The sequence below is a fragment of the Sceloporus occidentalis genome, unplaced genomic scaffold, assembly GCF_023333645.1.
Source record: "Sceloporus occidentalis isolate IW3139 unplaced genomic scaffold, rSceOcc1.0.p SCAF_3, whole genome shotgun sequence".
NCBI lineage: Eukaryota > Metazoa > Chordata > Lepidosauria > Squamata > Phrynosomatidae > Sceloporus > Sceloporus occidentalis.
This window is the reverse complement of record NW_028316983.1, coordinates 144,460,739-144,481,113: the sequence shown is the minus strand read 5'-3', so window position 1 is coordinate 144,481,113 and position 20,375 is coordinate 144,460,739. Positions and strand designations below refer to the sequence as shown.

Genomic DNA, 20,375 nt, shown 5'->3' with positions numbered 1-20,375 from the left:
GTCTTGGCTGAAGGCTATGGAATTCTGGGAGTTGGAGTTTGTTGTGGGCCCAGAGCAGAGCCAAGACAGCTAAAGCGATACCAAACCGGGTTATTTCTCCAGTCTGGATGCAGCCTCTGAGGAGAAGAAGCAAAGGTCGGCCATTTTCCTGCCGCCTCCTCCTCCTCCTCCTCGGCCTGCCATTGGCTGCCTCTCAACCGGAAGCCCTCCGACGTCACTTCCGTGCCAGGGCCGCCATCTTGTCGGCGGTTGGAGGCGCCGCTCGGAACCCGCTCTCTTTCCCTCCGGACTCGGCGCCATGGCCAACAACTGCCCCTTGGCGGGCGCCGGGAACTGCCACGCTCCGCCCCAGCAGCAGCAGCAGCCGCCCTCCTCCGGCGGCCCCCCGGCGCCCATGCTCCTCCAGCCTGGCTCCGCGGGGATGGCGCTCTCCCCGCCGCCTCCGCCTCCGCCGCCTCTGGCCCTGCCTCCGCTGCAGAGCGCGGGCCCGAAGCCGGCGGCCTCCGGGAAGCAGGGCAACGTCTTGCCTCTGTGGGGGAACGAGAAGACCATGAACCTGAACCCCATGATCCTCACCAACATCCTCTCCTCGCCCTACTTCAAGGTCCAGCTCTACGAGCTCAAGACCTACCACGAGGTCGTCGACGAGATCTACTTCAAGGTGGGCTCGGCGCTAGTGTTATTATATAATAACAATAATAATAATAATACACTGGGCCCTTGGGATCCGATGGGGTTTGGGCCCAGGAGACACCCCCCCCCCGGTTCCCAAATCCGTGGATGTTCAAGTCCCATCAAATACAGTGGTATACTAAAATAGTGTCCCTGGTATAAAGTCCCATTATATACATAGGATGATAATAGTAATAATAATAATAATAATACAGCAGGACCTTGGCATCCACTTGGGTTTGATTCCAGAGCACCCTCCCCTGATACCAAAATCCATGGATGCTGAAGTCCCATTATATACAGTAGGGTACTGTGATTGGTATCTACTGGGATTTGCTTCCAGGACCCTCTCCCCATGGGCACCAAAGTCCGTTCATGCTAAAGTCCCATTTTATATATATATATATATATATATATATATACATACACACACATATATACAATGCAGTGTTGTTGTTATTATAAATGGGCCCTTAGTATCTGCTGGGATTTGGTTCCAGGACACACACACACACACATATATGTATCCCTTGGATGCCAAAATCAATGGGTGCTGAAGCCCCGTTCTATACAATGGCACAGTGAAATGTTGTACCTTATACAAAGTGGCAAAATCAAGGTTTGCTTTTTGAATTTTAAATTTAATTTCGTGGGTAATATTTTCAATCCGTGGATGCTGGGATCTGTGGCTAAAGGATCCATGGACGCAGAGGGCCGGGTTTACTACCCACAGAGCCAGGGAAGGGTCCCCTTCTCTCTGACCGCTTTAGAAACCATTCTTCCTCTCTCAGAACCAGCAGACAAAGAGGCCTTGGCAGTATGACCCATATGTCCTCACCACGGCCAAAATGTAGGACATTCAAGGAAACCTGAGGGCATGACCAAATAAAAGCTCAAAACACTCATGTAAATGTAAATCCATGCTTCTTAGTCCTGCTCAGAACGGGAGAGCTTTTGGAATTCCTCCTGGACTGAAGGTTGAAATGGAGGACACGACCTGAAAAAGGAGGACCTCTGCTGACCTGGGGCCTTGGCCACATTTCCTGTCTTGCTGACCAGAGACATCAGTGTTGGGGGCGGGAGGCTGCAGCCTATTATCAGTCTATTATTAAAACCTACAAAAGGGGCCACTAAAACAGATTTAAACTATTAGAATATTACAGATGGTCACTAAAAAAAATAGAACACGATTAAAAAGATAAAAGCATTTAAACACCATACGCTTTAAAGCAGTGCAGCACCCTCTTTAAAACTTTCTGCCTAATCCATCTTGAGACCATCAGGCTCAGTGCTAGGGAATTCTGGGAATTGTAGTTTATTGTGGCACCAGCTCTCCCTCTGACAGGAGGCTCAGTGTCTCACAAAACTACAGTCCCCAGGATTCCCTAGCACTGAGCCTGATGGTCTTAAGGTGGATTATTTCTCCAGTGTGTTTTGGACCCTTGTTTCAGTCGCCTAAAGATAATATAGGTTAAGTATTGGAGTGGACTGACAAGCTGTAAAGTGAGGCGTTGGTTATCTCCACAGTCTTAGTTTCCAAAATTGGGAGGTGTCTTTTAGAAAATGCAGCTACCCAGGCAAAAGGTAAAGGTGAGTGGAAGGGCCTGTCAGGGAGGACTAGAGGTACATCTTGCAGTGCTAGAAGTGAAGAGAAGTAAAGGAGATGTTTTACTGGCCCGGTGTATTATAGCTTTTACTTGGGGTTGGAGGGACTGTGTTAGTCTGGTAGCTGTGTTTCAATTAAGTGTTTAAGTTGTATGTGAGGTGTTTTGCTTGGATGTCTGCTTTTCTTTCGCTAATCAAAATCAGCAAGTCTTCTGTTAAATAGGTATTGTCTTGTGCTTTGTGTGGGAGTAAGCTATGAATAATTTTGGCATTGGGAGCTCAAGTCTCTCCTGTATCTTGTGTTCATTTCCTGGTTAAATTACATACCTTAGAACTGTGTCTGCTTTTGTTTTGGAGTAAAAAGCTATGGGTTCAAAGAGCAGGTTTGTATTTTGAAGTTGAGACTCACCTCTGCTTTTTACTGTTTTCCTATGAACATTACCAGTTTGGTTTCCTGGGAATTGGGTCTTTTCTACCATGTCAAACACAGAAGACTTTTTTGAGAGCAGAAAGTACACAAAGCATGGCAGATGTTTGTACAGGATTGAGATGCCTAGGAACCCAGATGTAAAACAATATGTGAAGGAATTTATATATTTATCACATTTCTGTCCCACTGTTTTTCTAAAGAATTGAAGCTCTCATACAAACATCTGTCCCCGACTGTACCCTCATAACACTAATGTAAGGTAGGTTAGACTGAGGTCCAAAACACACTGCAGAAATAATCCAGTTTGAGACCACGTTAATTGCCCAGGCTCAGTGCTAGGGAGTTTTAGGAGCTGTAGGGCCCATACAGACAGGCCAAAATAAAGCTGCTTCGGGTCACGTTGGAGGTATGCTGTTTAAGTAATGCATGCATCCTAAGAGTCCGGAAGCTGCGCCAAAGCCATGTTCCAGTCCCTAGCACAGGAGCATGGCTTTGGCACGGTTTCCGGATTTTTAAGACACATACATCATTTAAATAGCATACCTCCAAAGTGACCCGAAGCAGCTTTATTTTGGCCTATCTGTATGGGGCTGTAGTTCTGTGTGACATTTAGCTTTCTCTGTCAGAAAGATTTGGTGCCACAATAAACTTCGATTCCCAGGATTCCCTAGCACTGAGCCAGCACAGTTAAAATGGTCTCAAAATGGATAATTTCTGCAGTGTATTTTGGACCTGAGAGATCATCACTGGCCCAGAATGCTATATAACTCTCCTCAATACATACTAAGCTTAATGTTCTGGCCACTCCAACACATACATACATAATATGTTGTAGAGGTTTGATGAACCATGATACCACCACAGCATGTGTTGACTTTAATAATACTCTGAGTTTTTCATTTGAGGTTTATTTGTTAATTAATATTTCAGTCCAAAACAGAATAGTAATGTCCAGTGCATTTCTGATGTTGGTAGTAGCATCTGCTTAGTTTAATGTGTGTGGCCTTCAACTTTTTCCCATTTCTGACTAGCAGGACCTATAATGTTCTGACTTTGGGAGATTTCTTCTGAATGTAAAAAATACCCATTTCTCAAATTGAGAAGTGGACTCTCAACTACTTTCCCTTTTGTTTTTTGTCAGTCCATGAGCTCCCCAGAAGGTCTCTGGGGCACAGAATTGGCTCTCAGAGTAGCTGAAGTTGTTCACCCTGGGCTACATTGCTCACAAGGCATCAGTTATTACAGAAGAACCTAATATGCCCATGTAGTTCTATATAACAGGGAACAGCAAACTCTGTGCCAGTTTTTCATCCTTGGGACTGGCCACAGGCTGCACCAGTCCCCAGGACAGATATAAAAGTGGACAGAAACTCACTACTGGGTCTATTTAAAATCCTTCCAGGGAGTTTTAGGACAAAAGAAGGCACAGGGGTGTATTGTGCTTGTATTGTGTAATGTTCTGTCTGTTTAGGGCCAAAGGGGAGCAGTTAATTTCCATCTGTACATCTCTTTCATCAAGCAAGGTAGTTTATCATTCTAACCCTGAAGATAGGTTAGAAAGCCTGGGTCAAGTGGGAAATAACACTGTGATTCCTTCATACAGTAGTGTCATTGCTTCTAGAAACTGGCACAGAGCTTATGTCATGGAGAATCACGACCTGTTTTCTCTCAAGTAGCATTGGGCTATTCATGTTACTTCCATAGAATAGACACAGCACTACAGTAGTTCCTATGCCAGGGTTTCTCAACCAGAGATCCCAGAAACCTAGGGTTCCATGAGAGAAATTCTCAGGGGTTCTATGAGAGATTGTAACTGGGGCGGGGGAGCCTTTTTTAGCGGTAGATATAATAATTTTATGCAGGAGTTCCCTGAGACCTGAAAATTATCTCAAGAGTTTCTCCAGGATTAAAAGGTTGAGAAGTCCTGTCCTGTCCTATGAACAAGGGAACAGAACCTAGGTCCAGCTTCCATTGAGCTTTTCAGGCTTGCACCAGATAGTCTAGATTATTAGATATATTAGCAGCTGAGCCCAATACCGTGTCACATACCATGCTTGAAAGTCACAGAAGTATTTATTAGGTGACACAGCAGCCAATTGTTTAACAAAATAAGCTCAGAATAATGTCAGGGGTCCACTAATGCACTCATCATCATCATTTCTCTATTTTATATTTGGCAAGCGCCTCATCTTTCTCTGAAGCCGGAGATGGATTAGAGTTCTTGCAACAGCTCTCAAAAAGGTGAGATGTTTTTTAGTTGCACAACAGGAGCAGACCACTGTGCTTCTTGAAGTTCAGCAAGACACTACAGACAAAGATTTGCCTTGGTTGAAAGGCTAAAGTTGTTGACGAATCAACTTTTTTTACTAATCTAAAATTAGTGGCTATCTGGGGAGAGAGGAACAGTTCCCTGGTTCATTGGCTTTTTGCCTAAATAGTCACTACTGTCCAAAAGCATAGACTCATACTTAACTGTTGCAGTGCCATCTTCCAATTCCAGAATGGTGGATGGCTCTGTATTCACAGTAGTTGTTTTTGATCGGTTAGACTTGGGGCATTTCGGTGGGAACTGGTGAAGCAGCAGTCTTCATTTATGTTGGATACACAGCTTCATTTATGTTAAAATGTAAATTTAAAATTAGAATGAGTTTGATTGATCGGTTTCTTGTTTGTAGGTTACACATGTTGAGCCTTGGGAAAAGGGGAGCAGAAAAACAGCAGGCCAGACAGGGATGTGCGGAGGGGTAAGTAGAAGTACGTGCCTTCTGAATTATTGGAGTTTTCTACATGGTAATTGCACATGTATGCATCTTCGAACATATGAAACAAATCCAATGTTGCATATTTTAATTAAAATGAAGATTTATTTTTATTGTTGACACTGAGTTTTTAAAAATTCATTTTTGACTTGGTTGCAGTAATAGGAAAAAATGAAATACTGATGATGATTTTTTTTCATGTTATAAATGCTAGATATCTGAATTAAATTGTCAGTTCTGCTACTTCCTCAGAAAGGCATAATGAAATGAAATTAGTATTTGACTAGCTACTTAAAAATGAATAAATATGTAGCCCAAAAAAGAATCATTATTCTCAATTTTTAATACATTAGTGCTCCAGATTAACTACAGCTATACCTGCAGTGAAGCCCTTATGCTTAGTTACAAATGGAACATCATGCATAAATAGGTTCTCCTCACATATTGCATGTGTGCAAGCCAATGATGTGAAGCAGAAAACCATGGAAACCGGTAGTGTGGGGTATGTTTTGCTGTGGAATGGATTAGTAACAAAGTGAAGAAGGGCAATATTAGTTAAGTTTGGCAGTTTCAACAAGGTAATCAACTTCTCATGTAGCTGTAACAAAATCTGTACATCTAGTGGAGAATGCTTAAAGTGTTGAAATTAGTACGAAATATTCATAAGCACATTTTAAAAATCTAAAACTGTACAGCTTGTTATTGAACTGCCAGGTGTTTAAATATTTACAAAAAGTTAAAGAAAAATAATTTCCAGATAAAACTTGGAATTGGTATGAATATTATATTTAATCCATAGTAAAATGTTTCCCAGCTGATAATAATAATTTCAGTTTATATGCCTTCTTTTTTTAAAAAAATCAGATCTTTATTGATTTAGGTTCTCAGCAAATCATCAGAATCATTAGTATAAATATGCACCCAGTCCCAAGTTGGCCTCAGTGTAAAGTTTTGAGTTGACATGTGAAGAAAAAGATATATGAATATATTATGTATTAACTGTAAAGTAAGACAGACTGATTAGTTGTTTCTTTTTCTGCTAATGTTTTAAGGTGCGTGGTGTTGGAACTGGAGGTATAGTGTCTACAGCTTTTTGTCTCCTCTACAAGTTATTTACCCTGAAGCTTACCCGTAAGCAAGTGATGGGACTCATAACGCATACAGACTCCCCATATATTAGGGCCCTTGGATTCATGTATATTAGGTAAGCAGCAATATAATTAGCTCTCAAATAAATACCTTCACGGAAAATACCATTGATTTACAGTGTTTTTTTGTTTTTGTTTGTTTGTTTTGGTACTTGAAGGTACACACAGCCTCCAACAGATTTATGGGACTGGTTTGAATCCTTTCTTGATGATGAGGAGGTATGTCAACAAGGGTAATACTTTGTTTTCTTTTTCTTTTCTTTTCTGATATCTTAAGTAAATAATTGAGTTAAATGTCTTTAGATTGTAAAGCATTAAAGAAATACAGATGTAATTTTTAACTTTATATAATGAGCAGTAATATCTTTCTCGTCCTTGATGGTTTGTGAGATTGCCGTGAGAAATAATTAAATAGGATTCTTATATCTTCAAAAACAAATGCTGAAAGTGAATTTAATTTATTATGAACCCAAATACTTTGAGGGGAAATGCATTGGTAGACCGAGGCCAAAAGTTTAGAAAAAAAAATTCTTGCATTTTTAGCAAAAGTACAAACCAAGCCAAATCAGATAGCAACAAGTAAGATTCAGTATTTTTAAGAAGGGGAATCAACTAGAGTTGTTGCTATCCAAAGGCATCTGAGGACATCTGTACTCTCAGTGGAATTGTTTTCAAAAGTTTTTGTCAGCAGCAGTGATCACTGAAGTTTTGAACTGCTATTTCACTCTTAACTTTGCAGTTATACTTTGGAGGCTCCACAGAGTCCTGCTGAAAGGTTAATTTCTTCCAGAATTAATTCACAGTTTTTAATGTGAATTCTCTACATCCTGAGTGCATTATACTTTATAGAATGTACTGAATCTTCTCAGTGGAGATTTGTATTGTACCTTGTTCTTCTAGTTCATGCTACAGTAAAATTCATGATCTCATTTTTGAAAGAAAGGTGGCATGTATTTTGACACCACCATCACCCAGCACTACTGAGTGGCATTTTTAGTTCCTGTCCAAAAAAAATTAATGGCAACTTTTGCACTGTTTTTTATATAACTAGATAAAACTGCAGTAGTACTGAGAGATAATTTCCATGCATTGAAGATGTGAAAGTAGATCAGTATGCTTTCTCATTGCATCTGCCTAAATGCTGTTAATGCTTTGACTAGTTCATTGATATTCTGAATGTACCTTTGTGGTACTACATTTAAGTTAATACATTGTTTTCTTCTTTAGATCTCTGTGCAGCGATTTTGTTTGGAAAAATTGTATATGAGCACTTAAATGTGTGTGAGTGCAAGCAGTTTTACATTTAGATTTTCTCTTCTGTTGTAGATAACAAATCTCACTTTCCTTGTGTGCTTGCACTATAGGTTTGGGCCTGACAATAGCTGACTAACATGTCCTGAGCTGTGAGAGGGCATAGCAAGAAGGCCTTCATGCGGTAATGACCCTTTTCCGAGACAATGGTCATCATGGATTATGCATTTCCAATTATTTGTTCCTTTATTTATTTTTTGCATAACTCTAAATTAGAAACCTCACTGCTTCATGGCAGTTGGTTTGCTATTGCTTCCAATTTAGATGGAGTCCATTTTGTACTACAGCCTTTTCTGATCATTTTTAGACAGGAAATGAGGCCATAGTTAGGCCGTAGTGTTGAGTTGTGACTGCAGTCCTCAAGATGAGGTTTTAATTTAGAGCAAATTATGTTCCATTTTGTGGAATAGTGTAACAAGATAACAGCATACAAAAGAGCTGAGATGGGGACTTCATGCTAATCTGTTAATAAATGGACCCTTTACTATCCAGCAGCAGGATTGGTATATACACCTGCATGCGTATTCATTAAATCAAAGTCCCAGACTGTAACATATAGCCAAATGCAAAGGTTACAAGAGTTGACATTCTGAGGCAACTTATTTACCAGCAAAAGAACCTTAGCCATCATATTTGAAACTTGAATGATGGTAATCAGTATAGTAGAATTGTTTTTAAAGCAAATAATAGATGGTTTCTCACAATCAGAATTTGTTTTCTGTTTTGTGTTTTGTTTTTTGAAGGACCTTGATGTGAAAGCAGGTGGCGGCTGTGTCATGACCATTGGAGAAATGCTGCGTTCCTTCCTTACTAAGCTTGAATGGTTTTCGACATTATTTCCAAGAATTCCTGTACCAGTCCAGAAGAACATTGATCAACAAATAAAAGCTAGACCTAGAAAAATCAAGAAGGATGGCAAGGAGGGTCTAGAAGAAGTAGACAGACATGCAGAGCGTAGACGTTCAAGGTTATACATTAACTTTACAAACTTAACAAACAAGTTCTTACTCCTGTGATTTCACATAGCCAAAATATCCTCTATTCTTGCAACACCACTTTCTAAAATAATAATAGCATTTATATAACATATATAGCTATATAGAATGTTAAGACAGCTTCACATTAACTCAGTAATCCTTACATACCCATTTGTAAGGATGGTAGTATTGTCATATAGCAGATGAGCTTGTCTAAATTCACCTAGGATCTTAATTGCTGAAGTGAAAATTAAGCTGGGGATCTGCTGCCACACATTCTTAGTTTACTTTATCTAGGGTTGGCTGACATCAGTCATTTATAATCTGATTTTTATGTGTTAGGAACCTTTGCTCTACCAGTGTTTTCAAATTACATAATGAAAGGACACAATTGAATATATAATGTTTAAAACATTGTTAGTCTGTATTAAGTTATCTGAAAATGCATTCTTGCCTTATCTAAAAATGCACACTAGCTATATTGGAAAGATTACTTAGTCCAGTATTATTTTTAAGAATCCAAACAACCACCAGGTTTAAATGATCCACCAAAAAATGGTTAATGTTTTGTTAAATATCCACCTTGGTATAAACTCTGCCAGCAGTAGTGCAGTTATTTAGTAGCCATGCAAAAATACTAACAGATATCGGAGCTGATATAGACATCTATACATTTGACATATGGTACTGTAAAATTAGTACCAATATAGAAAAAATATACCAATATAGAATTAAAAGGCTGCAAAATAAGGGAAGGATAAACATTTCCTTGCTAGAACCCTTGTTGGTGTAAAAGCTCAATTTCTTAAGCATTTGTTTTCATGTAGGTCTCCAAGGAGGTCCCTGAGTCCCAGGAGGTCACCTAGAAGATCAAGAAGTAGAAGTCGTCATCGAGAAGGTCGTGGATCATCCAGTTTTGATAGAGAATTGGAAAGGGAAAGGGAGCGGCAGAGGCTAGAACGAGAAGCCAAAGAGAGAGAACGAGAAAGGCGACAGTCCCGAAGTTCTGATCGGACGTTAGAACGTCGGCGAAGTAGAAGCCGAGAGAGGCACAGAAGTCGAAGCCGTGATCTAAAAGGTGACAGAAGAGAGAGGGAAAGGGAGAAAGAAAATGAACGAAGCAGAAGGAAGGATCGTGACTATGAAAAAGACAGAGGAATTGAAAGGGATAGAGAGCAGTCTAGAGAGAGAGATCGTTCAAGAGAAAAATCAAAAGATCGAAAAAGTAAAAGTGAAATAGATGAGAGGAGGCATAAAGATGAAAAAGATGAAAGGAAACATAGAGATGAGAAAAGAGATTCCAAAAAAGAGAGGAGACATAGCAGAAGCCGAAGTAGGGATCGGAAGCATAGGAGTAGAAGTGTGAGTAGGAATGCTGGCAAGCACAGTAGAAGTAGGAGTAAAGAGAAATCAAGTAAACACAAGAGTGAAAGTAAGGAGAAGTCAAATAAGCGAAGTAGAAGCAGAAGCAGAGGAAGAACTGATAGTAGTGAAAAGTCCCGAAAACGAGACCGTAGCCCCAGTAAAGAGAGATCACGAAAACGTAGTAAAAGCAAAGAACGTTCCCATAAACATGACCACAGTGATAAGGACCACTCAAACAAACATGACCGGAGGAGCCAAAGTACAGAACGAGAGAATCAAGAAAAACAATCTAAAAACAAAGATGAGACTGTATGAATGTTCAGAAGTGGATCACATTGAATCCTATAAATGTTTTGAAACCTTGCTTATTTTTTTTCTTAAAGTTATGATTGTGCAGTAGTTGATGAGCACTCTTCAACCTCCCTTTAGGCTGCAGATTGTCATTTCCTATTTTGAGTAGGGAAGTGCCTTTGTAATCCCATTAAATGCATTGACTATTCCAGGCCATTTGTTTAGTTAAATTCATGATGCAAATCTGTTTGTGCATTTTTTAAATTGTTCAAATGTTTCTGAAATGTACAATCTGTACATATGTCCTGAAACTGTTCTAATCCCTTCGGCATGGTTTGCCATGTTGGTTAAATTTGTATACGGCAATAAAACTGCCACTAATTCTACTTTGTTTTATAGATGTGGAATTATGGTTTCTATCTGAATTAGCATGGCTGTGCTTTGCATAATAATATGGCAGAAGCTTTTAAGGATGGGTTTTGAACATGTATTATATCTAAAATATTTATGTGCATTCGACATCCATGAAGGTTGCAGTTCTAGAACTCTTGTGTCCATTTGTACCACTTGTCTTGGAAACCATTTAAAATACAGTTTAATTGTGAAACTCAAGGAAGTATTACATGTAGAGTAGGCTTTCAAAGGAGGTAGCAATTAAAGGCAGGGACTGTGGTTTTCCTGAGGTCTATGTCATAGCTGAGGTCAATGCTGCCTCATTGGAACACTGTTAAGGTTGATACATCTATGTATCATATCCATGTAGACTTGCTGGGTAGGTTGTATTCTTCATGTAAACATTATTTCAGTACAATATCCCTAGTTTTGTTTTGTTTGTTTTTTATGTGCCACTGCCCTGTCATTCATAAAGTAGTCCTATGATAAACAAAGGTAAAAGAAACTGAGTAAAGGGAGGCCAGAAAGCAAAATAAGGCCAGTCAGCGAGCTTCAGGTTCAAGTTTCCAATTACTATATTTTTTACAAATCATTTAAGCAAAACATCTCCACGAAGTTCTTTTTTTTTTTAATGCATTAATTTTTAGGAGGACTTGGGATCACTGCTTGAGTTGAAGAATTTCTCTCTAGAAAGAAAAAAAATAGCTAAATTTTTAAAACACTGGTTACTTGTGAGAAAATGTCAAAATGCAGTGTTGGAAGAGAAATCATATCACAAAAGTAATATCTGTTTGGTAGACTTGTTCTAGTGACCTGTATAAGAAATATAAAATCTCTGGAATAAAGACTGGATTAATTTATTTGTGGCTATCCCCAGTTCATTGCCAGGAAAAAATGTCATTTCAGGCTTGTTTTTCATAAATGATAGACCAGTTCAAAGAGTAAATTACCTCTAGCGTACACATTAGACAGGCCAACATGTTAAGTGTGTTATAACTGAGGCACGTACTTTAATAAACTTTTTTATACCATTTGGTAAATATCCTTTCAGTTCACTGGTGTTTATCAAGCTGTTAAATATGCAGGCTTAATGGAGTGAAAATACGTTGTCCATCCTCATCCAGGAAATATACAAATAGATGTATTTTGGACATTTTGTGGCATCTGGGTTTTTTGTTTACATCCAGCATTTTGGCCCTTTCATTATATTGTGAATAGGTTCTCAATAATGGCTCACTTGGTGGGAGAGGTGGTATCAGAAGTATTGTGGTTATTACACAGCAGATTAAAAATGACATTTGGTTCTCAAGTTGTGTATGTCGAAAACACTGATTACTTCACAACTTCTAGAAAGATGAACAAGAGTGTCATCTGACTGTTACATACTATAAGAATCAATACAAATACTTGAGCCAGACATAATGGTATCACAAGAGTAAAAGCTACTGTTTGATTTGCAATGAAATGTGTGTGTGTATGTGTGTGTGTGTGTGTATGTGTTTAACCTGTACAATATAGGTCACTGATGACAAGGCTGTAACAGTTACATAGAGAGACTGGATAGCCTGAGGGAGCGAAGTGAAAGTGGCCAGTGGAATTAGAAGGATCATTAAATGTCCCACCAAAACTGACTGAAATACTAAGATATTCTTACCAGCTTACTTTAGTCGGCTCTTTCCTGTAGTCCCTGGTGGTGATCTGCACTTCTCCTTCCTCTATAAATCACTGAGAAATTATATTGGAAAAAAAGTTTGAACCGGTAATTTCTGCTTTGGTGGACAATTGTGTAGTCTTACTGATTTGATTCCATATGGGTTAAATGGGGTTTCACAGTGTCTCTGTTTACAAAATAAAAACTGGGACTCCTGTCACCTTGACATCATCTCCATCCAATATCTGCAGGGGCTGTCTTGATGGAAACCAGCCTGAATGACCCAGATGTTTCTACTATTAATCTGTCTTCTATCTATAAGATAGAAGACCCAACCTGACAATACATTTGGAAGTTAATCTTGTGAAAAAGGACAACTCATGGCCACCTTACCAACCACAAACATTCATGTTTAAGTAATTTTTGTCTTTGTGATTAAGAACTGCTTATTTCCCTTCTGATTTCTCTTCATTGAATATTTAAAAGCTACCATCAGATTGCAGATGCCAGGCTTGCACAGCTTTGAACAAATCGTTCATATCTGCAGGCCATCAAAATATTTAGAGATAGCTGTTTCAAACTGGTCTACAATGCAAGCCTTAGGAATTTTTTTAAATAGAAAGTTATGGTTATATAATTTGTGCACCTTCTATCAGGCTTGGTATAGAATAGTAATAGATTCCAATTAAAAATTGGACAGGGTTACATTTCTTTAAAAATAGTAATATTAGGCCTCATGGTAAAATTATGAATACTTAAATGACAGTTTAAAAGACATTCTACCTTAAAATAAGTCTGACTCATTTGGAAAGGTACTTACCCATTCCTACTGAACTTCCAGAACATGTCACTAGAAAATGAATATGCAAGTTTGAAACAATGATTAGTTTGTGTTTTTAAAAGAGGATTTGATACATATTCAGGAATATATATATAGAGAGAGATGATTCTTTTAAAAATTAAATGATAGTTCTGGTTTATGAATTTTGAATAATGAGATCAGGTGTTTAACAACACGAACTGGGAAATGTAGATCACTAAAATATAAAAGCATGTTGAGTCTAAAATGAATGTAAGATTAAAAATGAATTGTCCTTCAATAGCAATTCTGTGAATATTTGTACTATTTGTAGACAAAATCAAAAACTAGATTCAGGTGCATCTTCATTGGCAGATATTGCACTTTGCTTACACTTCAACAGTATAGAAAAAAGGGGAACAACAAATGATAACTATTACTGCTTAAACATATCTTATTTTCAAAATCTACAATACTGTATACAAAATGACAAGACACAATGGTAAACTACAATCAACAATATGCATATGACAAATCAGGGTAATTGAAGTCCATGTAAACAATGTCTACGGTGTTGGCAGTGAATGTATTTCTACTGCATAATGCAATAGTTATGCTGAAATGCAAACGTGTAATGAAGTACTTGGTGTAGCTCACCAAGATTTTTTGTATTGTTTTGTTACTATACAGACTTCATATCCATGCTAATGACGAAAGGTTCTTGCAGTATTATAGATCCACAAATGCTTGAGCATTGCAGTTAACTTCATTAATAATGTCATAATGTAGAGTTTACTGTGTAGCCAAATATAGTTTACAGTGGCATAGTGATGGCAGCAGAGATAGTACAGCACTCAACAAGTGTAAGATTTTTTAAGCTTTAAGCTTTTGCATTTCATATACATTTGCATTTCATATACTTTTGCATTTCTGCATGGCTCTTCAGGAAGGAGCAGTATCCTAGAAAGTTTATGCTTCACTGTACACTGCTGTGCATTCACATTTGCCATTCCCATCAGAACATCATAGGTGATTACCTGAGTATATCTTTTTAGGGCAAAATGCAAGTTTTGATCCTTCATCAGTTACAGGTGACACCACAACTGTATAGACATCCCCACAGGGTATCTCGCTGATATCACAGTAGGTCAGGTCTGTGTTGGGTGTACAGGTGAAATTTCCTTTTGAGCCATACAGATCAGTGCTGTAGTTTATTGATCCTTTAGAAGTATGCCAGTATATTCTTATGCCGTTGTTGCCCAGCCTGTATAGTTGAACCCCAGAAGGGCAACAGGCACCTGGGAAGGAAAAGGACAGTTTTGTTTTGTCCCATTCAGGCTAGAGAACACCAAGCCCAAATATGCTGAAATAGAGTGATCTTTTTTGACAGCATAAATGTTTTCTCAACATTTATGCTGTTGAAGCAGCTATCTAGGAAATGGTAAATTATCTAGGTCCACAGACAACCATGAAACCCAGTGCGGTTTGAGTGTTGGACTAGGACTCTGGGAGACCGGGGTTCAAATTCCTGCTCAACCTTGGAAACCTACAGCAGTGATGGCGAACCTATGGCACACATGCCAGAGGTGGCACTCAGAGCCCTCTCTGTGGGCACGTGTGCCGTCATCCCAGCACAGAGTTTGCCAGAGTTTGTTACTAGAAACCCAGAGGGACCCGGCACTTTGTAATAAATAGGTGGGTTTTGGGTTGCAGTTTGGGCACTCCGTCTCCAAAAGGTTCACCATCACTGGCCTACAGGGTGTATGTTATCAACACCAGAGGAAGGCAGTGGCAAAAACCCTTTTGAAAAACTTATGCAGAAAATCTTATCACCACAACTTGTCACCACAAGCTGGAAATGAGTTGAAGGCACACAACAGTAACAAGGCATAGCCATGATTGTTTAAAACCCTCTAGTATCTTGGAGACAGCTGCAGTAGCTGTTTTCTCAAATTCAGTAAAACAAATGGGGTGGTATGCCAAATACAAATAAAATTATGCAACAACGTTGGGACTATTTCAACAGCTCTTGGTATTAGGTTCCAGGCTACATTTTACATCTGTCTGATGACCTAATCTGGAACATTCAAAAACAGTTCTATTACAGGAGTACACAACTGTGCTCCTTTAGATGTTTATAACCTACAATCCTATCAGACTTTGCCAGGGTAGTCGGTTTGTGAGAGATTGTGGGAACTGGTCAATGTTTGTGGAGTGCCACTGTCACCCTGCTATAATTTGCTGTTATGTACCTTCACATTGTTTCTGACTTATGGTGACCTTAAGGCAAACCTATCACACAGTTTTCCTGTTCAGAGGGGCTTACATTGGAATAAATTAGTTTGTAAGATCCTCATGTAGTTCACTAAATTTTAGGCTTGTGTTCAAATGTACTGGTTGTGATCAACTACTCTTCTAATTAAATTCTGTAGTTTTAGCTTGTTTGCTAATCTAGGAGTCCTAGATTAAACAGGAAAACAGTGCAGATGTAATTATTGAATATAGTTTACATTTATCAGATGATGAAGACACAGAGATCTAGAGAACTAAGGGAAAGAAGCTCATGGAATGGCACGTTCCTGCTTGCTCCCCATCTATATCCAAATGTGCTCCATATGAGTTTGAGTCTCTCCAAGGAGCTACAAGATTCTTCTTCATACTGACACGGCAGTGTCTTTGAATTGTAGTAATACAGTACATCGACTTTTATTTTAACTTTTTCATATACTTACTAGAGGAGAATCCACTATATGTACAGTTTGATATTAAACCTGTTTCGCTAATTGCTTGGATGGACACAGTGTAGTTGGTTCCACACGTAATGCATCCCAGGAGGCAGTAATTCTGGAGCGTGTGACACCTGGCGTATCCTGTGTGTGATTCCAAAATAGTTACGTATGTCTTCGCACCAGTCCCAGTAGACCAGCTGATGTTCGTTACAGACTGTGTCACTTGCATTACTGCAATATCAAGTGGGCAGCAAGGAGCTTAAAAGAAGAAAGATTATTATTGGTTTTGTTTTATTTTAGTGCACTCAAAAGAAAGTTTAAAGTATTTTTTAAATGCCTAAATGGAACATTAGACTCCCACTTAAAAAAAAAAGACTCCCACTCATAAATAATTCGGCACTGACAGTATTGGTAATTTCTATAATAATTGCCACCTCACTTTATCTCCTGAAACATGCTGCTTTCTTGGCCATTTAAAATGACCAAGGGGGACAGTCAGCCTTGGTAGCCAAAGGTGAAAGGTGCAGAGACTAATTTATACTCAGTATTTACAACTAGAGAACAACATTCAGTTTGAATGATTTTCTTTCAAATTAATTTTTTTTACACTACTTAATTAAATTTAAAACGTGAGTTGTCTACAATATTTTATCCTATCCGTTTGGGCCACTTCAATTTGCTAGCCACATGCAGTGTTTTAGCAGTTCGGTCAATCAGCTAGCACTTTAATTATGTGCCTTTTATACCAGTAAATATATGCACATGTATAAAATGTCAGTATAGTTTCCTTTGGCATATTCAAATAGGTAAAATTACAATTTGCTATTTTAAATAGTTAACAGTTGCTGGGGAAGGCTGTTTAAACATTTTCCTTTTCATTGCTGATGTGCCCAGGAAAGGGATTTGATAAGGCTTCCAAAACTATGCAGCACACACAAATGGGGATGGGGGTATTAGTCGTCCATTATCTGAATCGGTGTCTTCTCCCATATATAGATCTAGACCATTCGGTCATTTTCATAAGCCACCATTTAGGTACCTATCAGAGGGTATTTTCAGTCATGGCCACATTTTTTGAATACAGTCACCCCTTCTTATACAGTTGGCCCTTCTAATACATGGATTACTTATACACGGATTCAAGCATCCACAGTTTGAAAATGTTCAAAAAAGTATAAATTTCAAATATCAAATCTTGATTTTCCATTTTTTATAAGGGACACAATTTTGCTATTTCATTATATTTGATAGGACTTGAGCATCCACTGATTTTGTTATCCACAAGGGATCTTGGAACCAAACCCCAGCGTATAATAAGGACCCACTGTACTTTCTCCAAAAAAGCATACCTGAAATTTAACATGAAGCAACAGAGTTTGTCCTAGGCATTTTAGAATTTAATAAGCTGACACTTGGGGAAAAAATTGTTACCTTTAAGCTATTTCCTCACCACCACCCTCATAACTGTTTCTTACATACCGATTGTGAGCCACCTTGAGTCCCGTCATAGGACCCAAGATAGGATAAAAATTAAATAAAAATAATTTGTTGTTGTTAACTGCCCTTGCGTCAATCTTGACCCATGGCGACGCTGCTGATGAGACATTTCCAAGACCCCCTGCCCACCACTGCTCTGCTCAGGTCCTGCAAGCTCATACTCATAATCTGCTTTAATAGAATCCATCCATCTAGCATGTGGCCTTCCTTTCTTTCTACTTTCTTCCACCTTTCCTAGCAAATCATACCATTAGCAAAAATAAATATTATAAAATAAGACTAAATGATGGATAGCATTTCTAACCATGTGTAACTTACCCGTTTCTAAAGGGACACTGTAACTAGGCAAACTCTGTCCTGCTTCTGTACTTGCTACAGCACTGACAGAGAACAAGGACCCACAGGGGAGATTGTGGATAGTGCATGAACTTCCAGAGCTTGTGCAATGCCATTTTCCTGCTGCTCCTTTGGCAGTGACTGTATATGTCGCTTCATCATTGTTGGCATGCCAGTGCACATTAATTACAGAAAGAGTATCCTTTGAGATGCTTATTATTTCTGGACTACATGGAGCTGAAATTTTTAAAATAAAGCATATTTTAACTTTACACTTATTCTTGATGTTGCTATTGCATTAACACAGCAGCAAAGCATTATGACAACTATACAATCATATTAAAGCCAAATATCGCAGAGGCTGTTGTTTGCTTCTTTCTCTGACATTTTCCATCCAGGAGCTCCTTTCTGTCGAGCATCCCACATAGGTTGTTATTATATTTTTATTATATTTATATTGAAGACTACCCTAGTATCATTTAAAAACAAAAACCCTAACATATTGTATAAAGTGTGCATTTCACAGTCTACTGCAATGGGCCTAATTCAGTGGTTTTCTAACATTTTACACCTGTGACCCCCTTTAGCTCTGCATGTAGACATTGTCATCCTCCCTGGTTGACATAGTATATGAATAATAATATTTTGTTGGTTTGGTGTATTTTTGTTCACCCATCTGTGTATATTCATATGTTAATATCTTATAAGGAAATAGTCCTCCTGCCTCAGGAAGGGGCTCCGAGTGCCCTCCTTGCCTTTCTCTTCCCCTCCAGGACAGAAAAGGTTTGGAAAGAGGAGGAAGGAGATCAGAGCCTCCAAGTCTCGTCTCCCTCCCTGGGTCCTTCCAAAGGTTTTAAGCCACAACTCCCAGCAAACCCAACTAGCATGGTCAATGGTCAGAGAGAGGATGAACAACGTAGTCCAAAATGTAAGGAGGGCACCAAGGCAGGGAAGGCTGGCCAAAAGGAGTACTGCATTTAAAGTGGTTTGGTTCAAATGGCTTCATTCTAATAATATTGCACAAGTGTTTTCATTTAGAGCTCTCTGTTACCTAAGAAAGGAACTATCATCCCCCTGCTCTGTAACATGAAATGGCCATGTTGTGTGGAGGAGCTATGTTGCTCCATGATATACATGCATCACCTGATGCAAGATCGCATTATTTTTTTTAAAGTAAAAACACCAGGAAGAAGCTGTAATCAGGTGCAAGCCTAGCTAGCCGCCTCCAGCCTAAAATTGTTTGAAAAGAAGGAAGAAAGGCTGTACCAAGGAGAACCAACCCACATGAGTCTCATTATATCCACTCCAGACTCTGCTTTCTCACCCTTAAGTTGAGAGGGATGGCTAGTTTAGAGCCTTCTGCCTTGAAAGGATAGGTTTATTATGTGCAAAAAGATTTCAAAGTAGAAGAGCACTGCAGCCTTCAATCATTCTGAAGTGTGACAGACTAGCAACAGTTAGCATGAGACTGATGAGCATATAGAAAAGTACCCATTTTAAAGTGGACAAATCCTGAAACATTCTGAACCATGCTATTCTATTGGATTTTCTTTTCCACTTAAAAATGTGTGGGGTAGCAAATGTGCCTGATTATGTTGTTATTTGTTGTCAAGTGAAATGTTTTGATACTCCCCACTGGTAAATATAGTAGTAATTCACCTTTTCAGCAAAGTATTGTAACTTTCCAAACATGTTCTGTATTAGGAAAACATTGCTTGTTGGACTTTAAACTAAAAACCTACCTGTTGCCACATGTTTAGATGCACAAGATGTGTTGCTGCCTCTAATTTCACTGAAAGAGTAGACAGTGATATTGTATTGAGTGTTGCACTGCAGGGCAGACAAGGTACAGATTGTGGCAGTGTCGTTGCATAAGAGCTCATTTGCCCAGTCAACAGCTTTGGTTTCATACATTTCAGCACCACGGACAGGAGACCAGACAATCTGAACTGTGTCACTTGACACAAACACTGGGTTAAAATCGCTGGGGCAGCAAGGGGCTAAGGGGAGGGCAAAAAGATAGCATTATTAAGATTATGATTATTATGAGATAGTATAAATTATTAACAGAATAAATATTTCCTTATGCAGTCCTGTGAGCAGGGATTTCAAATACTGGGCACTAAGGACCTTTCTCTTGGTACTATCATAACAGGAACCTCTTGGTAATCTCTTAGGTGCACTTTAGCTCCACCTCTGCAGATAGTACTAATACAGCTATCAAAATAGCAGTGATAATGTAATACAAATGCTACAAGGGTATCATTTCAAATGGCTAACTTTGGCCCATCTTAGCTTAGCAACTCAGCCCCCAGGCACAGCTGGACTGCTCTCAGATTGCACATTTTCCCTGGGTCCCTTGCTTGTCACCAGTCCTAACAGTTTTGATTAATTTAAGCTTTTGAAATCCCC

At 39.0% G+C, this 20,375-nt stretch overlaps 2 protein-coding genes across 2 annotated transcripts in view; one reads left to right on the top strand and one right to left on the bottom strand.

Annotated features, from left to right (window-relative positions):
* The first annotated feature begins 224 nt into the window (after window positions 1–224).
* Window positions 225–11,811, top strand: PRPF38B (pre-mRNA processing factor 38B). Its single transcript, XM_089516544.1, has 6 exons — window positions 225–661; window positions 5,383–5,451; window positions 6,519–6,670; window positions 6,773–6,833; window positions 8,669–8,892; window positions 9,730–11,811. Exons 1-6 carry the CDS (start codon window positions 299–301, stop codon window positions 10,580–10,582), a joined length of 1,722 nt encoding a protein of 573 aa, XP_089372670.1. The 5' UTR covers window positions 225–298; the 3' UTR covers window positions 10,583–11,811.
* The window catches only part of FNDC7 (fibronectin type III domain containing 7), a 24,051-nt gene continuing 15,236 nt past the window's right edge, over window positions 11,561–20,375 (bottom strand). Inside the window, exons 7-13 of the mRNA XM_089516545.1 lie at window positions 19,706–19,963; window positions 17,946–18,200; window positions 16,134–16,388; window positions 14,439–14,699; window positions 13,423–13,452; window positions 12,606–12,676; window positions 11,561–11,637 (exon numbers count right to left, since the gene is read on the bottom strand). Of these exons, the coding sequence (XP_089372671.1) occupies window positions 12,615–12,676; window positions 13,423–13,452; window positions 14,439–14,699; window positions 16,134–16,388; window positions 17,946–18,200; window positions 19,706–19,963 (1,121 nt within the window). The 3' untranslated portion in view covers window positions 11,561–11,637; window positions 12,606–12,614. The remainder of the gene's footprint in view (window positions 11,638–12,605; window positions 12,677–13,422; window positions 13,453–14,438; window positions 14,700–16,133; window positions 16,389–17,945; window positions 18,201–19,705; window positions 19,964–20,375) is intronic.

Excerpts from the sequence above, each read along its gene's own strand:
- PRPF38B (XM_089516544.1), top strand. The coding sequence starts at position 299 with ATGGCCAACAACTGCCCCTTGGCGGGCGCCGGGAACTGCCACGCTCCG. Across the intron at positions 6,671-6,772 it reads CTTGGATTCATGTATATTAG|GTACACACAGCCTCCAACAG; the intron begins GTAAGCAGCAAT and ends TGGTACTTGAAG. Across the intron at positions 8,893-9,729 it reads GCAGAGCGTAGACGTTCAAG|GTCTCCAAGGAGGTCCCTGA; the intron begins GTTATACATTAA and ends GTTTTCATGTAG.